The 24,437-nt window shown below is 40.8% G+C and overlaps 1 protein-coding gene across 11 annotated transcripts in view; it reads left to right on the plus strand.

The window, feature by feature from the left end:
- sanbr (SANT and BTB domain regulator of CSR) overlaps window positions 1-24,437 on the plus strand; it is a 730,291-nt gene that overhangs the window by 3,519 nt on the left and 702,335 nt on the right. For 4 of the 11 annotated variants that reach the window (XM_087991415.1, XM_043696065.2, XM_087991420.1 and 1 more), the window contains exon 1: window positions 10,814-10,984. The exons of the other annotated variants lie outside the window; for them this stretch is intronic. In XM_087991415.1, the coding sequence (XP_087847541.1) occupies window positions 10,829-10,984 (156 nt within the window). In that variant the 5' untranslated portion in view covers window positions 10,814-10,828. Of the gene's footprint in view, window positions 1-10,813; window positions 10,985-24,437 lie in introns of those variants that run through there. 11 annotated transcript variants of the gene reach the window in all.

Raw genomic sequence — 24,437 nt, forward strand, 5'->3', positions numbered from 1 at the left:
TACACATTTTTGGATTGTGGGAGGAAACTGGAGCACCCAGAGGAAACCCACGCAGACACCGGGAGAATGTGCAAACTCCACACAGGGAGAATGTGCAAACTCCACACAGTCAGTCGCCTGAGGCGGGAATTGAACCTGGGTCTCTGGCGCTGTGAGGCAGTAGTGCTAACCACTGTGCCACCGTGCTGCCCACTATGACTATGACTGAAACGTGCATGAAAGATGAGGAGGATTGGCAGTTCTTCATTCCTGGATATGAACTATTCAGATCATATAGAGGGGAGGTTGGAAGAGAGATATTGCAATATTATCAAAGACTAAGTTATAGCAGCGAAGAAGACTGCTATCTTGGAAGTATCATCAAATGAATCCATATAGATAGGTTAAAAATACAACAGAGGCAAACATGCCTGTAGGTGCATATTATAGTCCACAAACAATCAGAGTGAGAGAGAGGATTAAATATGCAATTACATTCAGAATAAAAGTGTAGGAATAATGAGCCAATAATAATAGAGGCTTTAACTAGCCAAATATGAAGAGGGTTAGTTTGTGTGCAAGGTAAGGAGGGATCACAATTCTTAAATTCCACCCAGGAGAACTTGCTTTAGCCAGTATATAGACAGCCAACCAAGGGACAGAGTAGTTCTTGAATTGTGCTGAACAGTGGGAGGTATACAAGGGGAAAATAAAGTACAGGGCAAATATGTTCCTGTGAAGACAAAGGGTGGTGCCAATAGCAGGGTACCTGGATGTTGAGGGATATGCTTATGATAGGTACCAAGCACTTATTGTGGCAGAATCCTTCAAAGAGTATTAAAAATGTAGGGAAGAACTTAAAAAGAAAATTTGGAAAGCAAAGAGAATGCATAAGAAAGTATTGATGGATGAAATAAAGGGAAACCCAAAGAGGCTTCTTAAATATATAAAAAGCATTAGGATAACTCTGGGACGATTAGGGCCTATTAGGAACTATGGAGGCAAACTGTGTGGACCTGGAAGATTGGGGACATAGACTTCAAAGAATACTTGGCATTGGCCTTCATAGGTGTCAGGATGGAGGACTGAAATGTTAGAATAAATTAACACTGAGAAAAGAAGTATGAGTGTGTTTTGCAGACTTAAGAGTGAATAGATCTGCAGGTTTGGATGAGATGAATCCCATTCATGCAATTCTAGTCACTGCATTATAGGGAGGATATGATCGCACTAGAAAGGGTGCAGAGGGGATTTACCAGGGGGTTGCCTGGGCTGGAATGTTGAGACAATGAAGGAAGATGAGTTGGGTTGTTTTCTTTGGAGCAGCAAAGATTGAGGGTGGACCTAATAGATGTGTATACAATTATGACGGGCATAGATAAGGTGGATAGGAAGGCACTTTTTCCATTCATAGAGAAAGCATAGATTTAAGCTGAGAGGTGGAAGGCTAAAATAGGAGTTGAATTTTTTTCCTTCATTCATAGGTAGATGGGAGTCTACAACTCCCTGTCTGAAAGGGTGGTTGGGTCAATAACTCTCAACAGTTAAGCAGTTTTTGAGTATTCACTTCCTTTGCATAACCTCCAGAACTATGGACTAAAAGGTGGAAATTGGGATTCGGGTAGTCAATCGTTGGTCAATGTGGACATAATGGCTGAACGCTGCTGTTCTGTAATATTAACATCTATCAGTCAACTGCACAATGGTAATGCACATGTATTGAATGAGTATGCACTGAGGAACATTTTAAACACATGAAATTGGATTGTTCTAAATTCTTACAGATATACAGAAATAAAACATATAGTGGTTAAACAGAAGAAAAGGAAGGTTATCGTTACAGACAATTGCCTTGTGCACCCTGATATTGCTGGCCTCAACAGCATCACATGACATTTCTGCCTCAGAACAGCATGGCAAAGCTTCAGCCTAAACCCAACGACTGATTTCTCACAGTATTAAGGCCATTGCTAACAAGTAGAAGTACAACCCAGCTATTCTAAAGTTTGTATTTAAGATGTAACTGTGGAGGGTGGTGAAGAAAATCACAGTAGTCAGCTGCCTCTGCCATATTGGGTTCAACCAGGCTGCCACTGTGCAGGTGAATAGAAACGGCCGCCTCCTGCTCATGCTCAGTCAGCTGGATCATAAGACTTTCTTTTTGCTTAGTTGCAGCAGTTCAACAGACTGAACCATGGAAACTTCAGCAAGGTGGTTGACTCCATACATTGTAAAATGGAACTGACACATGAGATAATTGTAGATTCAATATGTTCTTCAACCATGTAGGCCAATGACCCTGAAAAATCCAGTGAAAGCCACCTACTTACCTGTGGTTGATGCTGTTAAGGCTGTAGAGTTGGTTTGGAACTCTGCAGCACAAAAGCATGGAAAACATGCTTGACTGCGTTAATGGCATGGCGGATTGTATTTCACCCATCCAAGACAGCACGCTAAGAAGAAAGGCTACTCAGACTTTACATTTTTCGATGCCTTTTCCTATAAAAGGTCAGGCCATTGCAAAGTGTGAGCAAATTGAAAAAATATATACTTTTCACACATTTACTGCTTTACACTGTTTTCATTTGTTTTCTTTTTGACAGATATCATCCTTGTTGACAAAACCTGTTACACAGGTGCCCTCTACAATTCAGCAATATCATTTTATTGTAATTAGTTCTTCAACCCTGGAACAATACTCATGGATCTTCTGTACCTCTCTAATGTTTTATTGCCTCTCTAAAATGTGGATACAATATTCCAGTTGAGGTCAAACCAACCTTTTCTTATAACTGTTTTTCATTAAACTGCATCCGCCATGTGTCTGTCCATTTCACTAGTCTATGCCCTGCAACTGTCTGATCCTGTCCCCATCCTGTTCAGGTCATTTATGTATAATGAGAAAAAATAATGGTCATAATAATGACTCCTGAAAACCTGTCAGAAATAAAAGGATTTCTTCATCTCTCTCACCTTATAATCTTTAGCCAATTGCATATTCATGTTAACACGCTCCGTTTCATAATACCTCTTTTGCTGAGTAGGTCTGCTGTAATATTATAGAACATTATAGTGCAAAAGGATACTATTCAGCTTGTCTTGTCCAGGCCAAGATTTACTCTGCCGATCTTGCTTCCCTGTTTTTTAACCCATGGTTTTCTGTATGATCATCCACCTCTATTTGAAAACTACATTTGATCCTCCTCCACCATATTCTCCCAGATTTAGCATGCTATGTAAAGAGCTTCATTTTTTTTAAGTTGATGTTCACTTTAAAATCATATCCTCAGCTTCTCAACCTTTTCTCTAATATGAACAGTTTCTTCCTGTCTGGTCAGACTTATGATTTTTGCACCTGTTTATGAAATCTGGCTTCAGTCTTTTATTTCTAAGTAGAACAACCCAACCCTCTCTAATCTTTCTACTTAATTGAAGTCATGTATTCCTAGAACCAGTCTTTGAGAGAAAGTGAGGGCTGCAGATGCTGGAGATCAGAGCTTAAAATGTGTTGCTGGAAAAGCGCAGCAAGTCAGGCAGCATCCAAGGAACAGGAGAATCGACGTCTCGGGCATAAGCCCTTCTTCAGGAAACCTTCTGAAGAAAGGCTTGTGCCCGAGACGTCGATTCTCCTGTTCCTTGGATGCTGCCTGACCTGCTGCGCTAGAACCAGTCTTGTCAATGTTTTCTCCAGCTTCCTGAATCGTTTCACCTCTATGAAATGATGGTGTTCATAATTGGATGCTTCGTTTCAGTTGAAGCTAAACCAGTATTTCATAAAGGTTCAGAAAAACTTTTGGTTCTCTGGAGAGCAAAGGCTACAAAAATGTACATATAATATATTATTTCTGGGAAATCAACTTAAAATGTCAGAATAGGAAAGTGAAATTTCTTAAAAGTTGTGAGAGTGTTTTCTTGCAGAACATACTTGAGGCAGCAATTATTGAATTGTTATGAGGAAGGGTGCATAAATCTTTGAACCAAAGGTAGAAAGACTGGGGGGAGAGAATAAGACATTGCCATTAACTGTAGACTTTTCAAAATAATTAATTTGCCACATTTCTCCATCTTTTTTCTCCTTTCTCTTAATTCTTTTAGCTTTGTATCAAATTTCATTTAATTACGTTCTTGTGATCATTTGTGCATTTTACTAGCATTAAAACTATCTGGTGTTCACAATATTCTATGCAAGTTGTTGTATTAGTAAAAGCCCAAATTTGACACGAGGTCTCTTGACTATTAAATGTGCATGGTTAAATATGTTTTGGAGAAGTGTGCAAACATCCGCTGAAAATGTAAACCACAGTAGGTACAAGAGAGGTCAGATAGTTTAATGTGGAATAAAAAGTGTGCAGGAGCTTGTCTGTACCGGAGCGTAGGTCTTTCCTTGGGCTGGTGAACTATGTAACTTCCATCCTGGCATCTTTGGTCGTTTTTTAAAGAGCTGATGCAATCTTGGTAATGGTCACATAGCCAAACCATAGCTTTCAGGGAAGTGAAGAAACAACTATCATCTAAGGTGATGGCACACCAAGATCCCAAGTGAGATCTAGTATTGACATGTGATGCCTCTCCATACGGGTAGTATTAGCTTATAGGTGGTCCAACAGAGAGGAATGCACAATAGTGTATGCCTCCAGGACTTTGGCTAATGCAAAGCAAAAATAGGCCCAGTTAGAGAAGGAAGGTTTGGCATCATACTTGGAGTCAGGAAGTTCCATTACTTATGAATGTAAATTTGTAATAATAATGGATCAGAAGCCCCTGCTAGGTCTAGTGGGAGGCAGCCCAAGGCATCTGCATTTCCACTTGACCTCCCAGACGGTGTTCAAACTTATAATTGTACAAACTCAGAATAAGAGCTCGTTACTTAATTCAACCTGAAGCTATGGGCGGCACAACCCTATCCTCTTTACAATATTGGTTGAACTTGCTCACACCAAAGATGACCGCCAAATCTTCCTTCTCTATTGGGTCATATCTTCATTTGGCATAAGCCAAAGTCCAGGAAGCATAAGCTATTGGGCATTCCTCTTCGCTAGGCCATCGGTGAGCCAATACTATCCCGACACCACATAGGGAGGCATCACAATTCAGCTTCACGTCTTGCTTGGGAACATAGTGTGCCAACAACTTAGACAAAAGCTGTTTCTTCATTTCTGTAAAGGCTACATCTTGGCTATGAATCTACTTTCAAGGCTGACCCTTTTTCAACTGTAGTTGTAAAGGTGCCAGGATGAAGGCCCGGTTACATATGACTTTTCCATAATAATTCACCAACCCAAGAAAAGACCTAAGCTGCAGTACAGATGTGGGAGCTATTGATCACCCTCATTTTATCTTCCAATGGATGTAACCCAGCTTTATCAACTCTGTAGCCGAAGTTGGTCGCTTGGGATGCCTGGAATACACAATTTTCCCTCCTAAATAGAACACTCACCTTGGAGGACATAGTACTTGAGCATTACAGAACTTGAAATGTTATTTATTGGTCTTCCTGGTTATTAGCATGTCATCCAGATAAATGACAACCTGGGATAGACCTTGTAAAGCATTTTCCAACATCTGCTGGAAAATGGCACAGGCTGATAGCATACTTTTAGGAATCCTTATTAATTGCACTTGCAGGCACACATAGCTTACTTCCAGCTTCATGAAGGACAACACCCCTCCACCAATATTGCATTTATGTCCACTATGCAAGGGATTGGGTATTTATCCAGCTGCAAGTTTTAGTTTGCTGTTTGTTTTAAATCTCCACAAAGGCAAACCAACCACTCAGGTTTCACAATCTGTATGACTGGTGGTGCACACTGGACTTGTTTGATGATTGTTTCACTTTTCAACATACTAATTTCTGTGTCTACTTTTGCACGTACGGCATATGGTACTGGGTGGGCCTTGCAGAATCATGGAATTGTTTCTTGGTCAACATGTAAGGTGGCCTTGGCCCCTTTGATAATCACTAGGCCTTCGTGAAAAGTGTACGGGTGTTTGGATATCACTCAGGCAACCATTTTCTAATTGAAAAAAGTTGAGCCTATCAAGGTGAATCGTTCTCAACCAATTTTGCCCCATCAAGCTTGGGCCTGAGCATTTTACTAAAATCAGTGGTAACTGAACCGGCTGCTTCTCTTAAGAGACCGGACCCAAAGTTGTATTCTCAATCTGTCAGGCCTAGCCAAGGTCTTATGAAAACTTAAGGGTCGGAATCCAGTGCAAATTTTGTTAAAGACCAGTTCCACAATCAGTGATTCAGCTGTGTCGGTTTCGATCTTCGTTAGAACTGGGTGATCATTTAAGCTGACATTTATTGTAATTAATTCTGATTTAGACTGGTCTATGAGATCTCTTATTTAATTCAGGCCTAGTGAGACTCTCTTGCTGTCTTGATTCCTTATACCGGTAGGAGAGAGTGAGGACTGCAGATGCTGGAGATCAGAGCTGAAAATGTGTTGCTGGAAAAGCACAGCAGGTCAGGCAGCATCCAAGGAGCAGGAGAATCGATGTTTCGGGCATGAGCCTTTCTTCAGGAAGGATCTCAAAAACTTGGATCCTCAAAAATTTTAACTGTTTAGCTGAGGCTTGGCTTTGTTTAGGGGCTTTGCTGTGGACTGACCTGGAGTTCCTGTGTTCAGGATATGTCCTGAGTGAGGCTATGCAATCACCTTTATTAAAGTGGTCTTTCTCAAGCTCAGTCAGACTGGCAAGGGTGTCCACTTCCATTGGTGTACCCTGTGTTATGAAGGTGTAGAGGTGCTGTATCTTTTAAGAGAGTTGAAAACTAGCAAAACTGCCTGCCACAGCACCAAGAGTTCTGAACAAGGTAACGATGTAACACATGATCGACACAGATAGTAGCTGGGTTGCCATGAGATAAAAACAAATTCAAATTTGGTCAATCAGTTTAATATTAAAACCAATGAAACAATCTGATGTTTTAGGCTACAAAACCAGACATTTTGAACAGCTAGAGAGAGAACTACCAAAAGACCAACACATAGAGGCTGCTAGCTCAAGAGGTCTCTGAGAGGTACCTGTCTGTGGGGAGTCTGCGCCGCAGAATATCGAAACTGACCTGGAGAGAATCTACAGAGGAGACTCAGCAAAGCTGACTGGTTTAGAAACATGAATTGTTTTGTAACTCTAAATCGGGATTTTTGTATCTGACAAATATTGTAGATGGGGAGGTAGAAGATAGGTTTAAGAGAAAGGAGTTGTAAATAATTGTTAGTTTTAATATTCTCTGTTGGACTTAAAGAATAAAGTTGTTAATTTTTATTTATCTCTAGTATAGTTCTTTGCCCCTCAAAATTTAACAGATTACAGCACGGGGTGAATCTTTTCTGTGTTGTTGGTTTAAATTAGCAGAGGGTTTACCTCATAACACCTGAAAGTCATAAACTCCACTTGCCACAGTTTCTAACAACTAGCCAGTTGGAATGCCTGTTGAAGTTCAGTTGGCTTCTGCTATTAGGTGCTTTTTGCAAGATCGCATCTTAATCCTATATAGTAAAACGTTTCTCAGCATCTCAGTGTTAAACCAAAGTCACATCCCTCTGCCAGCCGTCTTAATCTTGTTAAAAATCCCGATACAGATTCCCCTGGTTCTTAAACTGCAGAGTAAAACCAGTAGCATCTCAGAATTAGAGAACGCTTGGGGTCATTAATATTCCTTAGCTAAATCTGTAAACTCTTAAAAGGTTTTATTATACTGTATAGTGCTTCCGGGAAAGTTAGGCTTCCAGTAACTGAAAACGTGCAGGTCCATAAACTGTCAGGCGAATTACTCGTTGCTTTTCATCTGCCTCAGTGTCACTTGCCCAGAAAAAATAATGCATTATTTCCACATACTGTGGCCAGTCTTCAACAGTAGGACCAAGTTTCCCAAATAGCGGCATGATGCCAGAAACGCTGACCTCAACATAAAGATGACAGTTGCAAGCGAATCCCTTCCGGGGCGTGCTTTTCACTTGCCTCCACTGAAATAATTCCATGAAAGCTGATGTCCCGTCACCAAGTAGCCCTTTATTTATACAGTCATTGTGCATGACTGTAACCTAACTAACTCAGAGCTGACTCCTTGAGTGAGTGTGCAGATTCCTCCTTATTTGTCTTTGGTGGATCTGTTTCTATGTTTCATTGGCTTTTACTTCTATTCAGAATTCATTGCCTCAGAAGGCTGTGAAGGCCAGGTCATTGAGTATACTTAAGATTGAGATAGGTAGATTCTTGACTATCAAGGGTTACAGGGAGCAAGCAGGAGAATGGGGTTGAGGAACTTCTTACCAGGTAGGACTTGAACCTGGGCCTGCCTGGGTCAGAGGTAGCGACACTACCACTGCACCACAAGAGCCCCAGCAAAGATGAGATACCCGTACAGTTTCATTGCAAACATATGCTTCAAATGAAAATACGAACATTAAACTTGTGGTTGGAAGCCTGAAGACTTGGTCAGTATGGGGAATATTCCTGTTTATATTGGTCAGCCAAGAGACCCTGACTGGACCAGGTTAACAGCCTCAGTCAAGGAACTCGCATTCTAAGAGATCAACCTGACTGATCTTGTTCCAATTACTGCACTCTTCAGCTGCCAGGCAAAACACCGGTCACCTGGAATAAATTCCAACCAAAGGTTGATGTTCACACAGAAAGCTTGATGAATCGTAACTTAATGAATGCAGAATGTTTGCCAAGTTGTTTATGCTTTGTAATCGGCAAATTAGGTACTTCACCATGGTCACTGGTGCATGTTTTCTGCAAGGCGAACTGAATTTGTGTAGACCCTTTCACTACCTCCAGGAGTTCTGAATCATTTTATAGCCGAGGTAGTACTTTTGAAATGTAGTCTCTTTTGTAATGTAGGACATGTGACAGTTAACTTATGCATAGAAAGGTCCTACAGTCAGCAGTCTGATGACCCATATTGGCTTGCCTTTGCATATCTACTAAGTTTTGAAATATGTGCAATATATTTAACAAATATGTCATATAATGGCTACTGATTTAAAATTATTGTTGTACTATATATTGACAATGGTAAATCCCACCTCCTGACTTCCATGTTGCGTTTTCTTGTATGAGTAACTTATTTTTATAATTTGGGCAAATTGATGTTTGAAACAAACTGGATTGCTCTTTGAAAGAAATGACACTGACTTGATGGACTGAATGTTCTCCTGTACTCTATTCTGATTTTGTATGTATTTTATGGATCTAAAGTTTAGAGGAACATCATGTTTATTTGCTTGCCTGATATAGCCCTTAATGGATTAGGCTTTGGTACTGTTAGAGTAACCTGCCTTTCTATAAAAGACAAAACTGTATTCTCCATTCAACAATAATTTTGGTGTTAGAAGAATATATTCATGCCATGACAGTTTAATCACTCATAGGAGCACTGTTACTGCAGACTTTCCAGAAATCCATGAAGTACTTGGATTATAAGATAAACTTAACTGCTGCTTTGTTGCAGGTATACTAGATTAGATTAGATTAGATTACTTAGATTATTTACAGTGTGGAAACAGGCACCTTGGTCCAACAAGTCCACACCGCCCCTCCGAAGAGCAACCCACCCAGACCCATTCCCCTACATTTACCCCTTCACTTAACACTATGGGCAATTTAGCATGGCCAATTCAATTACAATGAATTTTAACTGGCTTTTGTTCATTTTGTTATTTTTAAAGTACTGTTATCTGTAAAACAAAACACTTTCAAATCTATGCTATTCTTATAAAGTCAGTTGCATGTAGAGTGGAAGCATGGAGGCTTGTGATTAGGAGTATGCAACTAGGATTGGTTCTGAATCCACTATTATTTGTCATTTATATCAATGATTTAGATGAGAATTTAGGAGGTATGGTTAGTAAATTCACAGATGACACAAAACATAGGTGTAGTGGACAGTGAAGAGAGTTATCTCAGAGTACAATGAGATCGTGATCAGGTGGGCCTGTGGGCTGTGAAGTGACAGATGGAGTTTAACGTAGATAACTGCAAGATATTACATTTTGGTTAGGCAAACTAGGGTAGGACTTACACAGTTGTGCATGATCATAGTTCCTTGAAAGTAACATTGCAGGTGCACAGGGTGGTGAAGAAGGTGTTTGGCACGTTTGCCTTTATTGGTCAGAGCATTGATTCTCAGAGTTGGGACGTCATGTTGCGACTGTACAAGACAATAGTGAGGCTACTTTTAGAATATTGCATACAATTCTGATCACCCTGCTGTGGGAAGAATATTGTTAAATAGAAAGAGTGCAAAAAAAATGTAAAAGAAAGTTGCTGGTTCTGGATGCCTTCAGTTATAAGGAGAGGCTGAAAAGGCTGGGACGTTTTCCATGGAGCGCCAGAGGCTAAGGGGTAAACTTACAGAAGTTTATAAAATTATCATGGGCATAAATAAGGTGAATAGCTGACATATTTTTCCCGGGGTAGGGGAGTCCAAAGCCAGAGGGCATAGGTTTAGGTGAGAAGGGAAATATTTAAAAGGGACCTAAGGGCTAACTTTTTCACACAGTGGATGGTGTGTGTATGGAATGAATTACCAGAGAAAGTTGTAGAGGCTGTTCAATTACAACATTTAAAAGACATTTGGACAGGCACATTAATAAGAAATGTTGAGAGGGATGCAGGCAAATGGGGCTAGTTAAGTTTGGGATACCTGGTTGGCATGAATGAGTTGGATCAGAGGGTCTGTTTCCATGCTGTATGGTGTGCTAAGTTATTTAAAGCTCAAATCCAAAATGCTCAACCGAGGCTATTTGTATACATAGTAATGCTGTTGACAGTACCTATTAACATTTTTAACTAAATTACTATTTTTCTCAGTCTAGTAGAAAACAAGATGAGTCATTCGTGTTCAGTAAGTGTCCCATTTCTTTATGAGAACCGAGGATTGGTGCTGGATATGATTCTCCGCTCTTTGTTAGGAGTAGCCCAACCTAAGACTATCAACTGGGAAAGTATAGCTAGACTCATACCTGGAGTCACAGCCAAGCAGGTACTGTAAGTTACTGTTGTAGTCATCACTAAAGAATATTACATTAAAACGTATCAAATTAACAAATCCAATTGATTGTTGTTGGAATTATTACTTATTTCTCTTAAGGCTGGAAGCCTGTAAGATTGTTTCAAGGAATTGCTATAAAGCAATCTGACTTCCTTATGTTTAAAGTAACACCATTTATAGAAATTCTTCTTCAGTTTCCTGGCATAATTTTAGTTTGGGTCACATATAACAATGAAAATTTCTGATTGCTGTTTTCTAATAATAAATCTAATATTGGTTTCTTAATAGATTTTTTTGACAAAACATTAATAAGATGTATTACTTTATTTTTACTGTTAAAAATCACACAACACCACTTTATAGTCCAACAGGCTTATTTGGAAGCATTAGCTTTTGGAGTGCTGCTCCTTCAACAGGTGGTCGTGAAGTATAGGATCGTAAGACACAGAATTTATTGCAAATGTTTACAGTGTGATGCAACTGAAATTATATATTGTTTGTTAAGTCTCTCATGTTTTAGAATGACTGTGTTAGTTTCAGTTCTTTCATATGTAAATCCCAAGCCTTATTTTTTGAAGTTACATTCTCAAGTGAACTTTAACAATAGATGCCATGTTAGCCAAGATAATGCACTGAGGTGTGAGGTGCCTTGTGCGAGGCTATCTGTGCCCCAATGTTCAGACTGATTCTATTTCTAAAAAAGGGATTTAAAGAATTTTACATGGATTCATGCAGTTTTACAGCAAAGTAAAATGTAATTCTGCAAGTACAAATTCACCTCACAAATTTGTGTGTGTGTATGTGTATGTGCGCGTGTAAAGGGGTATACGTCTGTGAGAGGGTGTGTGTGAGAGAGTGAGTGTATATGTGTGAATGTATGAGAGCGTCTGCGTGAGTGTATGGGTCTGTAGGAATGTGTGTGTGTGTGTGTGTGAGAGAGAGAGAGAGAGAAGTGCAGTGGGGTCACCTGTCGTGTGACATGAACCCAAGGTCCCATGGGGATGGCCTCAACTGGGACCTTGGTTTCATGTCACACTATAGGTGACCCCACTGCACTATGTTAAAAATCACACAACACCAGGTTATAGTCCAACAGATTTAATTGGAAGCACACTAGCTTTCGGAGCGACGCTCCTTAATCAGGTGATGAAGGATCACCTGATGAAGGAGCGTTGCTCCGAAAGCTAGTGTGCTTCCAATTAAACCTGTTGGACTATAACCTGGTGTTGTGTGATTTTTAACTTTGTACACCCCAGTCCAACACCGGCATCTCCGAATCATGACCACTGCACTATACACACATACACACACAAGTTTGTGGGGTGAATTTGTACTTGCAGAATTACATTTTATTTTGCTCAAGAACTGCATGAATCAATGTAAGATTCTGTAAATCCCTTTTTTTAGAAATAGAATCAGTCTTAACATTGGGGTACATGCAGCCTCCCACAGAGCACCTCACACCTTCAGTGTATTATCTCAGCAGACATGGCACCTGTTGTTAACGTTCACTTAAGAATGTAACTTTTTTAAAAAAGGTCTGAGATTTACATAAGAAAGAACTGAAACTAACATGGTCATTCTAAAAAATGAGACTTTACAAACATTGCAGGTCTTTTTCAATATACAATTTCAGTTGCATCACACTGTGCATGTTTGCTATAGATTCTGTGTCTTATGATCTTATACTCCACCTGATACTCCATCCGATCTTATACAACCACCTGATGAAGGAGCAGTGCACTAAAAGCTAGTGCTTCCAAATAAACTTGTTGGATCATAACCTAGTGTTGTGTGCTTTTTAACTTGGTAATTCAGCACCTCCAAATCTTTACTTTTTACATTATCGAAAATCTTTAGTCTGAAAGATATAATTTAAATAGTCATGCAAAATTAATTAAAAGCTAATTTCTTAATGGCATCTGGCCTTCATATGGGAAATAGCAAAAGATTATCATAAAAGGGAGATGTATTTGCAGAATGCTTATCTTGATTTCGATGTTCCTTGAAATATTTTTCACTTTAGGTCCTAATGACGACAGTTTTCATCATCTTGATTACAATAGTACTTTAACATTTCCATCATTTTGGAAACACACTGCTCCATTCTGCAAACATCTGGAGTACGGTATTCAGTTTGGTCACTGCATCTCAGGAAAGATGTATTTGTCTTGGATGAAGTGCAGAAAAGTTCAGCATGGATGATAATGGGGCTTAACGAGTGTTACGAATGCAACTTACGTTCCCTTGAATATGAAGGATTGAGGGCGATGTGATCCAAATGGTTAAAATATTAAAATTAATTGATGAGAGATGTAGAGAAATTATTTTGTCTAGTGGAGGAATCCAGACTATGGAGGATATAATTATAAAATTTAATTAGGAGAAAGTGAGGACTGCAGATGCTGGAGTACCAGAGTTGAAAAATGTGGTACTGGAAAAACACAGCAGGCCAGGCAGCATCCAAGGACCAGGAGAATCGACGTTTCGGGCACAAGCCCTTCAGGAATGAGGCTGGTGTACCAAGCGGGCTGAGATAAAAGGTAGGGGAGAGGGAATTTGGGGGAGGGGCGCTGGGAATACAATAGGTGGAAGGAGATGAGGGTGAGGGTGATAGGCCGGAGAGGGAGTGGGGGCGGAGAGGTCGGAAAGAAGATTGCAGGTCAAGAGGGCGGTGCTGAATCTGAGAGTTGGGACTGAGATAAGGTGGGAGGAGGGGAAATGAGCGGCACCACATGGACCCCAGCTATGCCTGCCTCTTCGTTGGATATGTGGAACAGTCCATCTTCCGCAGCTACACTGGCACCACCCCCCACCTTTTCCTCCACTACATCGATGATTGTATTGGCGCTACCTCGTGCTGCCACGAGGAGGTTGAACAGTTCATCCACTTTACTAACACCTTGCACCACGACCTCAAATTAACCTGGACCGTCTCAGACTCCTCCCTCCCCTTCCTAGACCCCTCCATTTCTATCTCGGGCGACCGACTCAACACAGACATTTACTACAAACCGACCAATTCCCACAGCTACCTAGATTACACCTCCTCCCACCCTGCCCCCTGTAAAAATGCCATCCCATATTCCCAATTCCTCCGCCGCATCTGCTCCCAGGAGGACCAATTCCACTACCGAACAACTCAAATGGCCTCCTTCTTCAAAGTCCGTAATTTCCCCTCCGACATCTCCTCCACTTCCCGCACCTCCACTCTTGAACCCCGCCCCTCCAATCGCAACCAGGACAGAACCCCACTGGTCCTCACCTTCCACCCCACCAACCTCCGGATACATCGTATCATCCTCCGTCATTTCCGCCACCTCCAAACAGACCCCACCACCAGGGATATATTTCCCTCTCCATCCTTATCATCATTCAGGAGAGACCACTCCCTCCGCGACTCCCTCATCAAGTCCACACCCACTACTAACCCAACCTCCACTCCCGGCACCTTTCCCTGCAACTGCAAGAAGTGCAAAACCTGCGGCCACACCTCCCCCCTCACCTCCCTCCAAGGCCCCAATGGATCCTTCTATATCCGTCGCAAATTCACTTGCACCTCCACACACATCATTTATTGTATCTGCTGCACCCGATGTGGTCTCCTCTACATTGGGGAGACAGGCCGCCTACTTGCGGAACGTTTCAGGGAACACCTCTGGGACACCCGCACCAACCAACCCAACCGCCCCGTGGCTGAACTCTTTAGCTCCCCCTCCCACTCTGCCAATGACATGCAAGTCCTTGGCCTCCTCCATCGCCAGACCCCGGCTACATGACGCCTGGAGGAAGAGCGCCTCATCTTCTGCCTAGGAACCCTCCAACCACACGGGATGAATGTAGATTTCAGCAGCTTCCTCATTTCCCCTCCCCCCACCTTATCTCAGTCCCAACCCTCGGATTCAGCACCGCCCTCTTGACCTGCAATCTTCTTCCCGACCTGTCCGCCCCCACTCCCTCTCCGGCCTATCACTCTCACCCTCACCTCCTTCCACCTATTCTATTCCCAGCGCCCCTCCCCCAAATTCCCTCCCCCCTACCTTTTATCCCAGCCCACTTGGCACACCAGCCTCATTCCCGAAGAAGGGTTTATGCTCGAAACGTCGATTCTCCTGGTCCTTGGATGCTGCCTGGCCTGCTGTGTTTTTCCAGCATCACATTTTTCAACTAAGATTTGAATTAGGCCATTTAAAGTGAAATTAGGAGCAGCTTTTGCACACAACTTATTATAAATCTGGAAACCTCCATCCAAAAGAGTATAGATGCTAAGATGAATGAAGCTTGCAAGACAGAGAATAAAAATTGTTAACTGAAGGTATGGAAATGTATAAAGTGTCCATGAGTCTACTGGAAGAGCAGATTAGACTTGAGCTGCAATAAATATTCCTATTCCTTGTGACCGGCATTATAAGTCTAACTTTGTGAATAATGACTGGTTGCTGAAATTATTAATTATTGTGGTTCTGTTCGCCGAGCTGGAAGTTTTTGTTGCAAACATTTCGTCCCCTGTCTAGGTGACATCCTCCGTGCTTGGGAGCCTCCTGTGAAGCGCTTCTGTGGTGTTTCCTCCGGCATTTATAGTGGCCTGTCCCTGCCGCTTCCGGTTGTCAGTTTCAGCTGTCCGCTGTAGTGGCCGGTATATTGGGTCCAGGTCGATGTGTTTGTTGATGGATTTTGTGGATGAGTGCCATGCTTCTAGGAATTCCTGGCTGTTCTTTGTTTGGCTTGCCCTATATAGTGTTGTCCCAGTCGAATTCATGTTGCTTGTTGTCTGCGTGTGTGTAGACAGGGGACGAAACGTTTGCACAAAACCTTCCAGCTCGGCGAACAGAACCACAACAACGAGCACCCGAGCTACAAATCTTCATCCAAACTTTGATTATCAATTATGTTTCTTGAATGCCTCAATAAAACTGTTTACAGCCTGCACAATTTATCTATACTTCTCTGGAAAAAAAATATATATGGGAGGTAGATGATGACATGTTAGTTTTTGAGTTTGAGATTATGCTGATAAATTATTTGACAAGTATTTCTTACAGACAGAGGTCACTTGAATTCTCATTATCATAACATCTATAGTATTTCACGCAGTAGAAACATCTGGAAATGGGGGCCACAGTTTTATTATTATTATTTTGAGTTGACTGCATCCTTCTGTCAAAGGATATTGCACTCTTGTGAAAATTGTATGTACTATTTAAAGTTCAGAATTTACTTTCATAGCCCTGAAGAAATGTTGTTGGAGCCACAATATTTTATTTCCTAAGTGTCTGGTAATTCTAATGTCCAAGGCTTGTTATTTCAAAAAATATAATGGTGGTCATTATATAGGCAAAAAGGAAGAATCTGGCCTCTGCATCTTAATTAAACTTTTTGAACTGAAATTTTATTTTGCATTTACACATAGTTATTTTAGCTTGCTATATTGCTAATTCTAACCATGATAGTTCTGCAGTTTCAAGGAAATAATGCTTGGCAGGGACTAAACCCTTAAGTTTTGATTGTTTTCAAGAGTGTAAAAAGTGATTTGCCAATAGTAGTAAACCTTCTCTTGTGCAGAGATGTTTCCATTGGTAGGGAAATCTCAAACTAGGAGACATAGTTACAGAATAGGAGGATGATCATTTAAAACTGCTATGCAAATGAATCTCTTTCTGCTCGAGGATAGGGAATGTTTGTAACGTTCTACCCCAAAAGGTTGTGGAGGCTAGAGATAGCTATCAGCTCCCCAGTATTTCAAAAATATGTGACGAACTGGCATGAAAGAGAAGTTGAGGCCTGAGACTGATCAGCCATGATCTTTACAGGTTGGTGGGGCAGGCTTGAGAGACCTACTACTCTTCTTATTTCTTGTGTTTTTATGAGAACATGCAAAGTTCTGTTTAGCAGCTTGCATTTGGATGGTTTGGAAGGTAGGAGTGGAGAGCAGAAAGTGGAGCAGCTTGCTTTTTAAGTTTGTAAGCAATTTTATTTTTAAGCTGTATATTCCAAACTGTGATTAATACGCTTTTGGACACTTAAGGGCATAAAAATATTTGAGGATAGGGAAAATGAAGTTGCATTAGCTGATCAGCAATAGTGTTAAATGGTAAAACAGACTGGAGGAGTCACATAACCTAACTCTGTTCTTACTTCTAGTGGTGTTAAGCAGAATTACATAGCCACATGGATTGCAATACGTCAAGAGGTGTGTCACCACTTCCTTTTCTATAGAACCAAATAAAGGACAATAAATGACTTGACAGGCACATTCCATGAATGAACAAATAAAATAATTTTAAAATCAAGTTACAACTTGACCAATATTTATTTTAAGAATGGGACTACAAGAAGGGAGCATATAGAGTTCCTTCAAGTTCTTTCAGTTTTGATTAGCAGACATTGACTTGAGTAAACATACTCAACTCAAATAACTTGATCTCAATATTTCAGAATTTGAAGTGGAGTTTGTGACATTCCAACATATAAGAGAGGCAGAGAGATTTGTGTAATCAAACTGCTGAGAGTGAGTTGACAATGTTAATGGAAGAAGTGGTGACTATGTGCAGCTCAGAGCAAGATTCTAAGACCTGATTTCTGTGAGAATGTTCTGACACTGGAGAAGAGGCACCAAAATGACTTGGGAGGGAATGAAACTTGGAAATTCAATTATATAATTGTTAATAACAGGATTTCATACTTGCAAGGATGGTATTTGTGATTGGGTTCAAACTGAGAATCTAAAATATCTTACCAAGGTGTAGGGATAACTAAAAGGGAAGAAGAGCAACTACTCTGGGAGTGCTTAAGAAGGGAAATTGCATCTGATCAGGAAGGACCTAATTTATTGACATTGAAAATTGAGATATAAAGTTTCATTTTAAAGTGACAAGCAAAGAAGGCAAACAAAAGAAAGTAAGAGTAGTCAGAAAACGCAAGTAAACTGTAAGAACGAATGAATGTTTTTTGAGTTATGAATATGGTAGTTATAGTGATGATGTGGAGGTGCTGGGTTGGAGTTGTGTGAACAAAGTAAAAAATTACACAATACCAGGTTATATTCAAACAGGTCTATTTGGAAATACAAGCTTTCAGAGCACTGCTCCTTTGTCAGGTAGCTAGTGGGGCAGGATCATAGGACACAGATTTATAGTAAAAAGTTCTGCTCCACTAGCTATCTGACGAAGGAGCAGCGCTCTGAAGCTTGTACTTCCAAATAAATCTGTTGGACTATAACCTGGTGTTGTATGAGTTTTAATATCGTTTCAGTGTGCAGAGAGAAGAGGAGAAAATGTGAGAGTGACGAATTGTAAGCAGGGAAAATGTTTTGTGTGTGAGAAAGGACTTATGGAAATTAGAAGGAATTGTCACAAAACAGATTCATTATAATAGAAAGCTGGATGCAAACTGCAAAGTGTGGGTAAAAACACATATGCCCAGGATTTCCTGTTGGGAGTACAATTAGAATGTCGATTTGTGAATGCCAATTTTAACAATGCAGATTTATTTTAGCATTTCCAGTGAAACTAATTACACTAAATGAAAGTGTAGGAAAATGAGATTTGCATTCCAGCCATTAAATAAATTCTGAGATTATGTATATTTTTTAAGAATAGCCAAATGTAGTATTTCTTTAACATTCATCCAAAATTAACTTGAGGGTTTGCTTTTTATGGTTCTCCAGTTTAATGCTTTGTGATTTCTTTTAATTTTGTGATTATTCAACAGTTAGAGACCTTCTAAAATTCCACAGTTCAACACAATCTCTTTTAGCTATTTTCCTAAAGTCTGTGATCAATCTGTAATATCACTGATCAGAACACATGTCTGTCTCTATAAAATATCGTATGGATTATTATGATAAAGAAGAATTGGGCAGTCAAATTTAGCTATTATTACTTCATACTGAGAAAACATTGCAGCTAAAGCTGTAAATCATTGACAATTAAATCAGAAGAAATAGTTTTGAGATGTTCCAAATTCTTTATACAGGAAAATGAACATTTTTAAAAAAAGTGCAGTGAGAAGAAAACGTGATCTATGAGCATTTGCAGTTTAATAATGTACTTGGATTTTGAAATAATAGAAAATGACAAATGGCTTTTGATTAATTTGGAGCTTCAAATTAATTTCTAAGTTACAACTTCAGTGGTGGATGTTAAATGAGACCAATGGATTAAATCTTTTTCTTTTCTTCAGTTGCCTTTAATATGCAAAGGCTTGAGGTAAATTTGTTGCAGCCCACCATATGAATATGAAGTGATCTACATTTTACTGAAAGTCACTTTTGTAGAGTGTAGGGGTCAGAAAAACAATGGTTTTATTTCCTATCATGAACATATTTTGTTAATTCAGCTTCAAAGTAGCTACCTAGCAACACTTCATTTATTTGTTCAGTGAGTACATCGAAATCTGCTGTGTGCTAAATTGGCTATATTGTTTTCTTGGTTTTAAATATGCATATTTACTTGTTACAAATATTTTTTAATTATCAACGCCCCCTGCCAAATTTATTTCTCAATACATTGAAAAAATGCCCAAAAACATTGCAATTCAGACAGTTGTAATGACATTTGTGTACCAGTTTCATTGAAGAGATCTCAAAACTAAATGATGAGAATGGACAGAAAAGTTTGTTTACAAATTTACACCTATTCTGAACTGCAAAAGTGAAGGAAATGTGATTTGTACATTTTTTTGTTTTTAGATCAGAAGCTCAAAGTTATGCTTTTGAGTCATTGAGAGTCCAGGAGAAGGCTTTTGGAGAACTGAGGCAAAAAAACCCAAAAGATTCAGTGTGACTCAAATTTCCTTCATTTTTTACATTAAAACATTGTGCCATAATTTGGATAGAAATTAACCAGGCCTTCCAAACCTTAATACTTTCTAACAGTAAACAGAATAGATAAGAATCGAATAAAACAGGAAATTCTGGGAAAACACAGCAAGTCTACTGGCATCAGATGAGAGAAAACGTGATTTAATGTTTCATGCCTGTGATCTTTCATCAGAATTACAGTTTTTCTCTTCACAGATGCTGCCAATTCTGCTATGTATTTCCAATATTGTTTTTATGTTAGACTTTTACCATCCCCAATATTTTTGTTGGAAAGAAACCAAAATTGATGGTGGAACATGTACATTGTATAGAAGTCTAATGTACACGCAATTAAATATACCCAATTAATAGAATTTAATTACATTACAGACTCCCAATTGTGGGAGGGAAATAGAAGAGGAAATGTGTAGACATCAACAAAATAAATAGGAATAATTTAGAATAATTAGATTTTAATTCAATGATTGACTAAGAGAGAGAAGAATGAAAGTAGTAAAAAGGAAATCCTACAACGTTCATTCTTTTAAGGAATATTATTACATGTTTACATAGGTAGAGACATTGCTTGATCAGTTTAGAGTGAAAAAGTAAATCAACTAGATCACGAAATGTGTGAGTACTATTGAATTTATTTTAAGCATTAAAGCAAGTGTACCAGATTGCTGTGGGGCAGAATTTAGGAAGGAATCTGGTCATGATGAGGTCAGAAAAGAAAAAAACTTGACATTAGGGACTGATAGATCAACAGTTATTGAAAAAGAAATAGCAAAGATTCAGCTGAAATAGGTACCATAAAAAAAGAGTTTAATATTTCAAGATACTGTCCTAAATAAATGTTAGAAACTAACAAAATTGGAGAAAATGGCAAGTGGGTCTTTCTGGGATGATAGTAGTGTCCAAACCTCTGTAGAGGGAGGAAGAGAGCTTCTTCAAGGAAGGCATCCTTGTAAGAGGATTCGCAATAGGTTGAAATCTTTGAGGAGAAAGTGAGGTCTGCAGATGCTGGAGATCAGAGCTGGAAATGTGTTGCTGGAAAAGCGCAGCAGGTCAGGCAGCATCCAGGGAACAGGAGAATCGACGTTTCGGGCATAAGCCCTTCTTCAGGAATGGGGAAAGTTTGTCCAGCAGGCTAAGATAAAAGGTAGGGAGGAGGGACTTGGAAGAGGGGCGTCGGAAATGTGATAGGTGGAAAGAGGTCAAGGTGAGGGTGATAGGTCAGACTGGGGTGGGGGCGGAGAGGTCGGGAAGAAGATCTCAGGTTAGGAAGGCGGTGCTGAATTTGATGGATTTGACTGAGACAGGGTGGGGGGAGGGGAAATGAGGAAACTGGTGAAATCCGAGTTCATCCCTTGTGGTTGGAGGGTTCCTAGCCGGAAGATGAGGCGTTCTTCCTCCAACCGTCGTTTTGTTGTGGTCTGACAATGGAGGAGTCCAAAGACCTGCATATCCTTGGTGGAGTGGGAGGGGGAATTGAAATGTTGAGCTACAGGGTGGTTGGCTTGGTTGGTCCGGGTGTCCCAGAGGTGTTCTCTGAAACGCTCCGCAAGTAGCCGGCCTGTCTCCCCAATATAGAGGAGGCCACATCGGGTGCAGAGGATGCAATAGATGATATGTGTGGAGGTGCAGGTGACTCTGGGGCGGATATGGAAGTTTCCTTTGGGGCCTTGGAGGGAGGTGAGGGGGGAGGTGTGGGCGCAAGTCTTGCACATCCGCCGCCATTTCCGCTACCTCCAAACGGACCCCACCACCAAGGATATATTTCTCTCCCCTCCCCTATCAGCATTCCGTAAAGACCACTCCCTCCGTGACTCCCTCGTCAGATCCACACCCCCCACCAACCCAACCTCCACTCCCGGCACCTTCCCCTGCAACCGCAGGAGGTGCAAGACTTGCGCCCACACCTCCCCCCTCACCTCCCTCCAAGGCCCCAAAGGAAACTTCCATATCCGCCACAGATTCACCTGCACCTCCACACATATCATCTATTGCATCCTCTGCACCCGATGTGGCCTCCTCTATATTGGGGAGACGGGCCGGCTACTTGCGGAGCGTTTCAGAGAACACCTCTGGGACACCCGGACCAACCAACCCAACCACCCTGTAGCTCAACATTTCAATTCCCCCTCCCACTCCACCAAGGATATGCAGGTCTTTGGACTCCTCCATCGTCAGACCACAACAAAACGACTGTTGGAGGAAGAACGCCTCATCTTCCGGCTAGGAACCCTCCAACCACAAGGGATGAACTCGGATTTCACCAGTTTCCTCATTTCCCCTCCCCCCACCCTGTCTCAGTCAAATCCATCAAATTCAGCACCGCCTTCCTCACCTGAGATCTTCTTCCCGACCTCTCCGCCCCCACCCCAGTCTGACCTATCACCCTCACCTTGACCTCTTTCCACCTATCACATTTCCGACGCCACTCTCCCAAGTCCCTCCTCCCTACCTTTTATCTTAGCCTGCTGGACAAACTTTCCCCATTCCTGAAGAAGGGCTTATGCCCGAAACGTCGATTCTCCTGTTCCCTGGATGCTGCCTGACCTGCTGCGCTTTTCCAGCAACACATTTCCAGCTCCAAACCTCTGAGTCAGGATACTCGGATTCAAGTCGCACTTGGCTCCAGATGTGTGTCATAATATCTCTGCAACAGGTTGATGAGAAAAAAGCTCTGGGAACACTAAAATTAGAAAAGGTTTATGGAGGAATATGAGGAACAGATCTCAAATAGAAAGCCTAGCTGTTAACTTTTATTGTACAAATATGCCAGTCAGAATTGCTAAAAGTAAGATGGGACCTTTAAGGAGACTGCAGGAAGTAGACAATAGATGAAAATTGGTGAGTTACCTCAGTTAGAGTATTTTTATGACACAGAAGCAGGCATTTCGGTCCATCAACACTGTGCCAGCTTTCCAGAGCAATCCAATTAATCAGATACCTGGGCTCCATTAACATAACCATGCAAGATTACTTCTTTTATAGCAATTTACTATTGATCACCTGCTTTGCAGCAATTTCCAGGTCATCACTACGTCCTGCGTAAACCATTTCTTCCTTGCATCTTTTCTGCATCTCTTGTCCAAAGTTTAAAGTATGCATCTCCCAGTCTTGTACCTTCAGCTAACAGGAGCAGCTTTTCCTGGTCTACCATATCCAAGTTGTTAACTCTCACCTCCATCCCCTTTACTACATTGAGAATAAGTCCGGTATCTGCAACTTAGCCTTTCAACTAAAATCCCTCATTCTTTTAATATTTCCTGTCATTCTTTTCAAGACACAACAATCATGTTGTGGTCAAAGCAGACTTGTTAAAAGTTCAACATAACTTTCCTGGTTTTGGTGGGCAGCACGGTGGCACAGTGGTTAGCACTGTTGCCTCACAGCGCCAGAGACCCAGGTTCAATTCCCACCTCAGGTGACTGTCTGTGTGGAGTTTGCACATTCTCCCCATGTCTGCGTGGGTTTCCTTCGGGTGCTCTGGTTTCCTCCCACAGTCCAAAAATGTGCAGGTTAGGCGAATTGGCCATGCTAAATTGCCCGTAGTGTTAGGTGAAGGGGTCAATGTAGGGGAATGGGTCTGGGTGGGTTGCGCTTCGGCGGGCCGGTGTGGACTTGTTGGGCTGAAGGGTCTGTTTCCACACTGTAAGTAATCTAATCTAATCAAAAAACCTTTAATAAAAAGCCAAAAATCTCATATATCGTTAACTATTTTCTCAAAATGACCTGCTCCTTCACATTACACAGAATTTCTTCTTACCCTGCACATTCTTTAGGTCTGTGCTATTGAAACTATATCGCTTCTCTTTATCTCTTCTGCCAAAGTGCATCACCTCACATTTATCTGTGTTAAATTCCAACTGCCACTTGTCTTCTGATTCTGCAAGCCTCTGTGTCCTATCACAGTTGATTTAATCCCCCTGTTTGGTATGGTCAGTTCCTAGCACTTATTTCTGTGGAACACCACAGTCCACCCCATTGTGATAAATAACCCTTTATCATAACTCACCACTTTCTATCCTTAAGCTGATTTATTTTCTAACCAAGTTAGTATTGACCCTATTTCATGAACTACAATTTTATTAACAGTCTTTATGTGGTATTTTGTAAATATTTTCTTAAAATCCATATACATAGTATCCAATCCTCTGCACATATGTATCCAGAGAAGATTTGAAAATCATGGCAAGTCTTCTGCTATCTCCATCCTAACACCCTTTAGAGATTTGGGATGTAAAACATCTGGATATATCCACTTTCAGCATAGTCAACCATTCCAGTACAACCTGCCTCTCAATTCTTAGGATAGCCATTACTTTTGCCATCATGGTTTCTCTCAACTTGCTGACTACTTTGTTTTCCTTAGTAAACATCAGCACAAAACAGCCATTAACAACTCCGCCTCATCTTTTTTATTCAAGTATATATCCACCCTCTTTGCCCCAATTTGATCCACCTCTTAGTACCCGTTTACCATTTACATGGCAGTAGAATCTTTTAAGGGTTCTATTATTTCTATTGGTTTGTTTTCTAAATCAGTCTAATTTAGCATGTTGTGACACAATCTCAGGGCAAGTGTGACTTTGAACCCTGACTTTTCTGGCCCAGAGGCAGGGGCAGTACTACTAT

The sequence above is a fragment of the Chiloscyllium plagiosum genome, unplaced genomic scaffold (genome assembly GCF_037043375.1).
Source record: "Chiloscyllium plagiosum isolate Xiang-an unplaced genomic scaffold, Cpla_swu_hap1 HiC_scaffold_10, whole genome shotgun sequence".
Lineage (NCBI taxonomy): Eukaryota > Metazoa > Chordata > Chondrichthyes > Orectolobiformes > Hemiscylliidae > Chiloscyllium > Chiloscyllium plagiosum.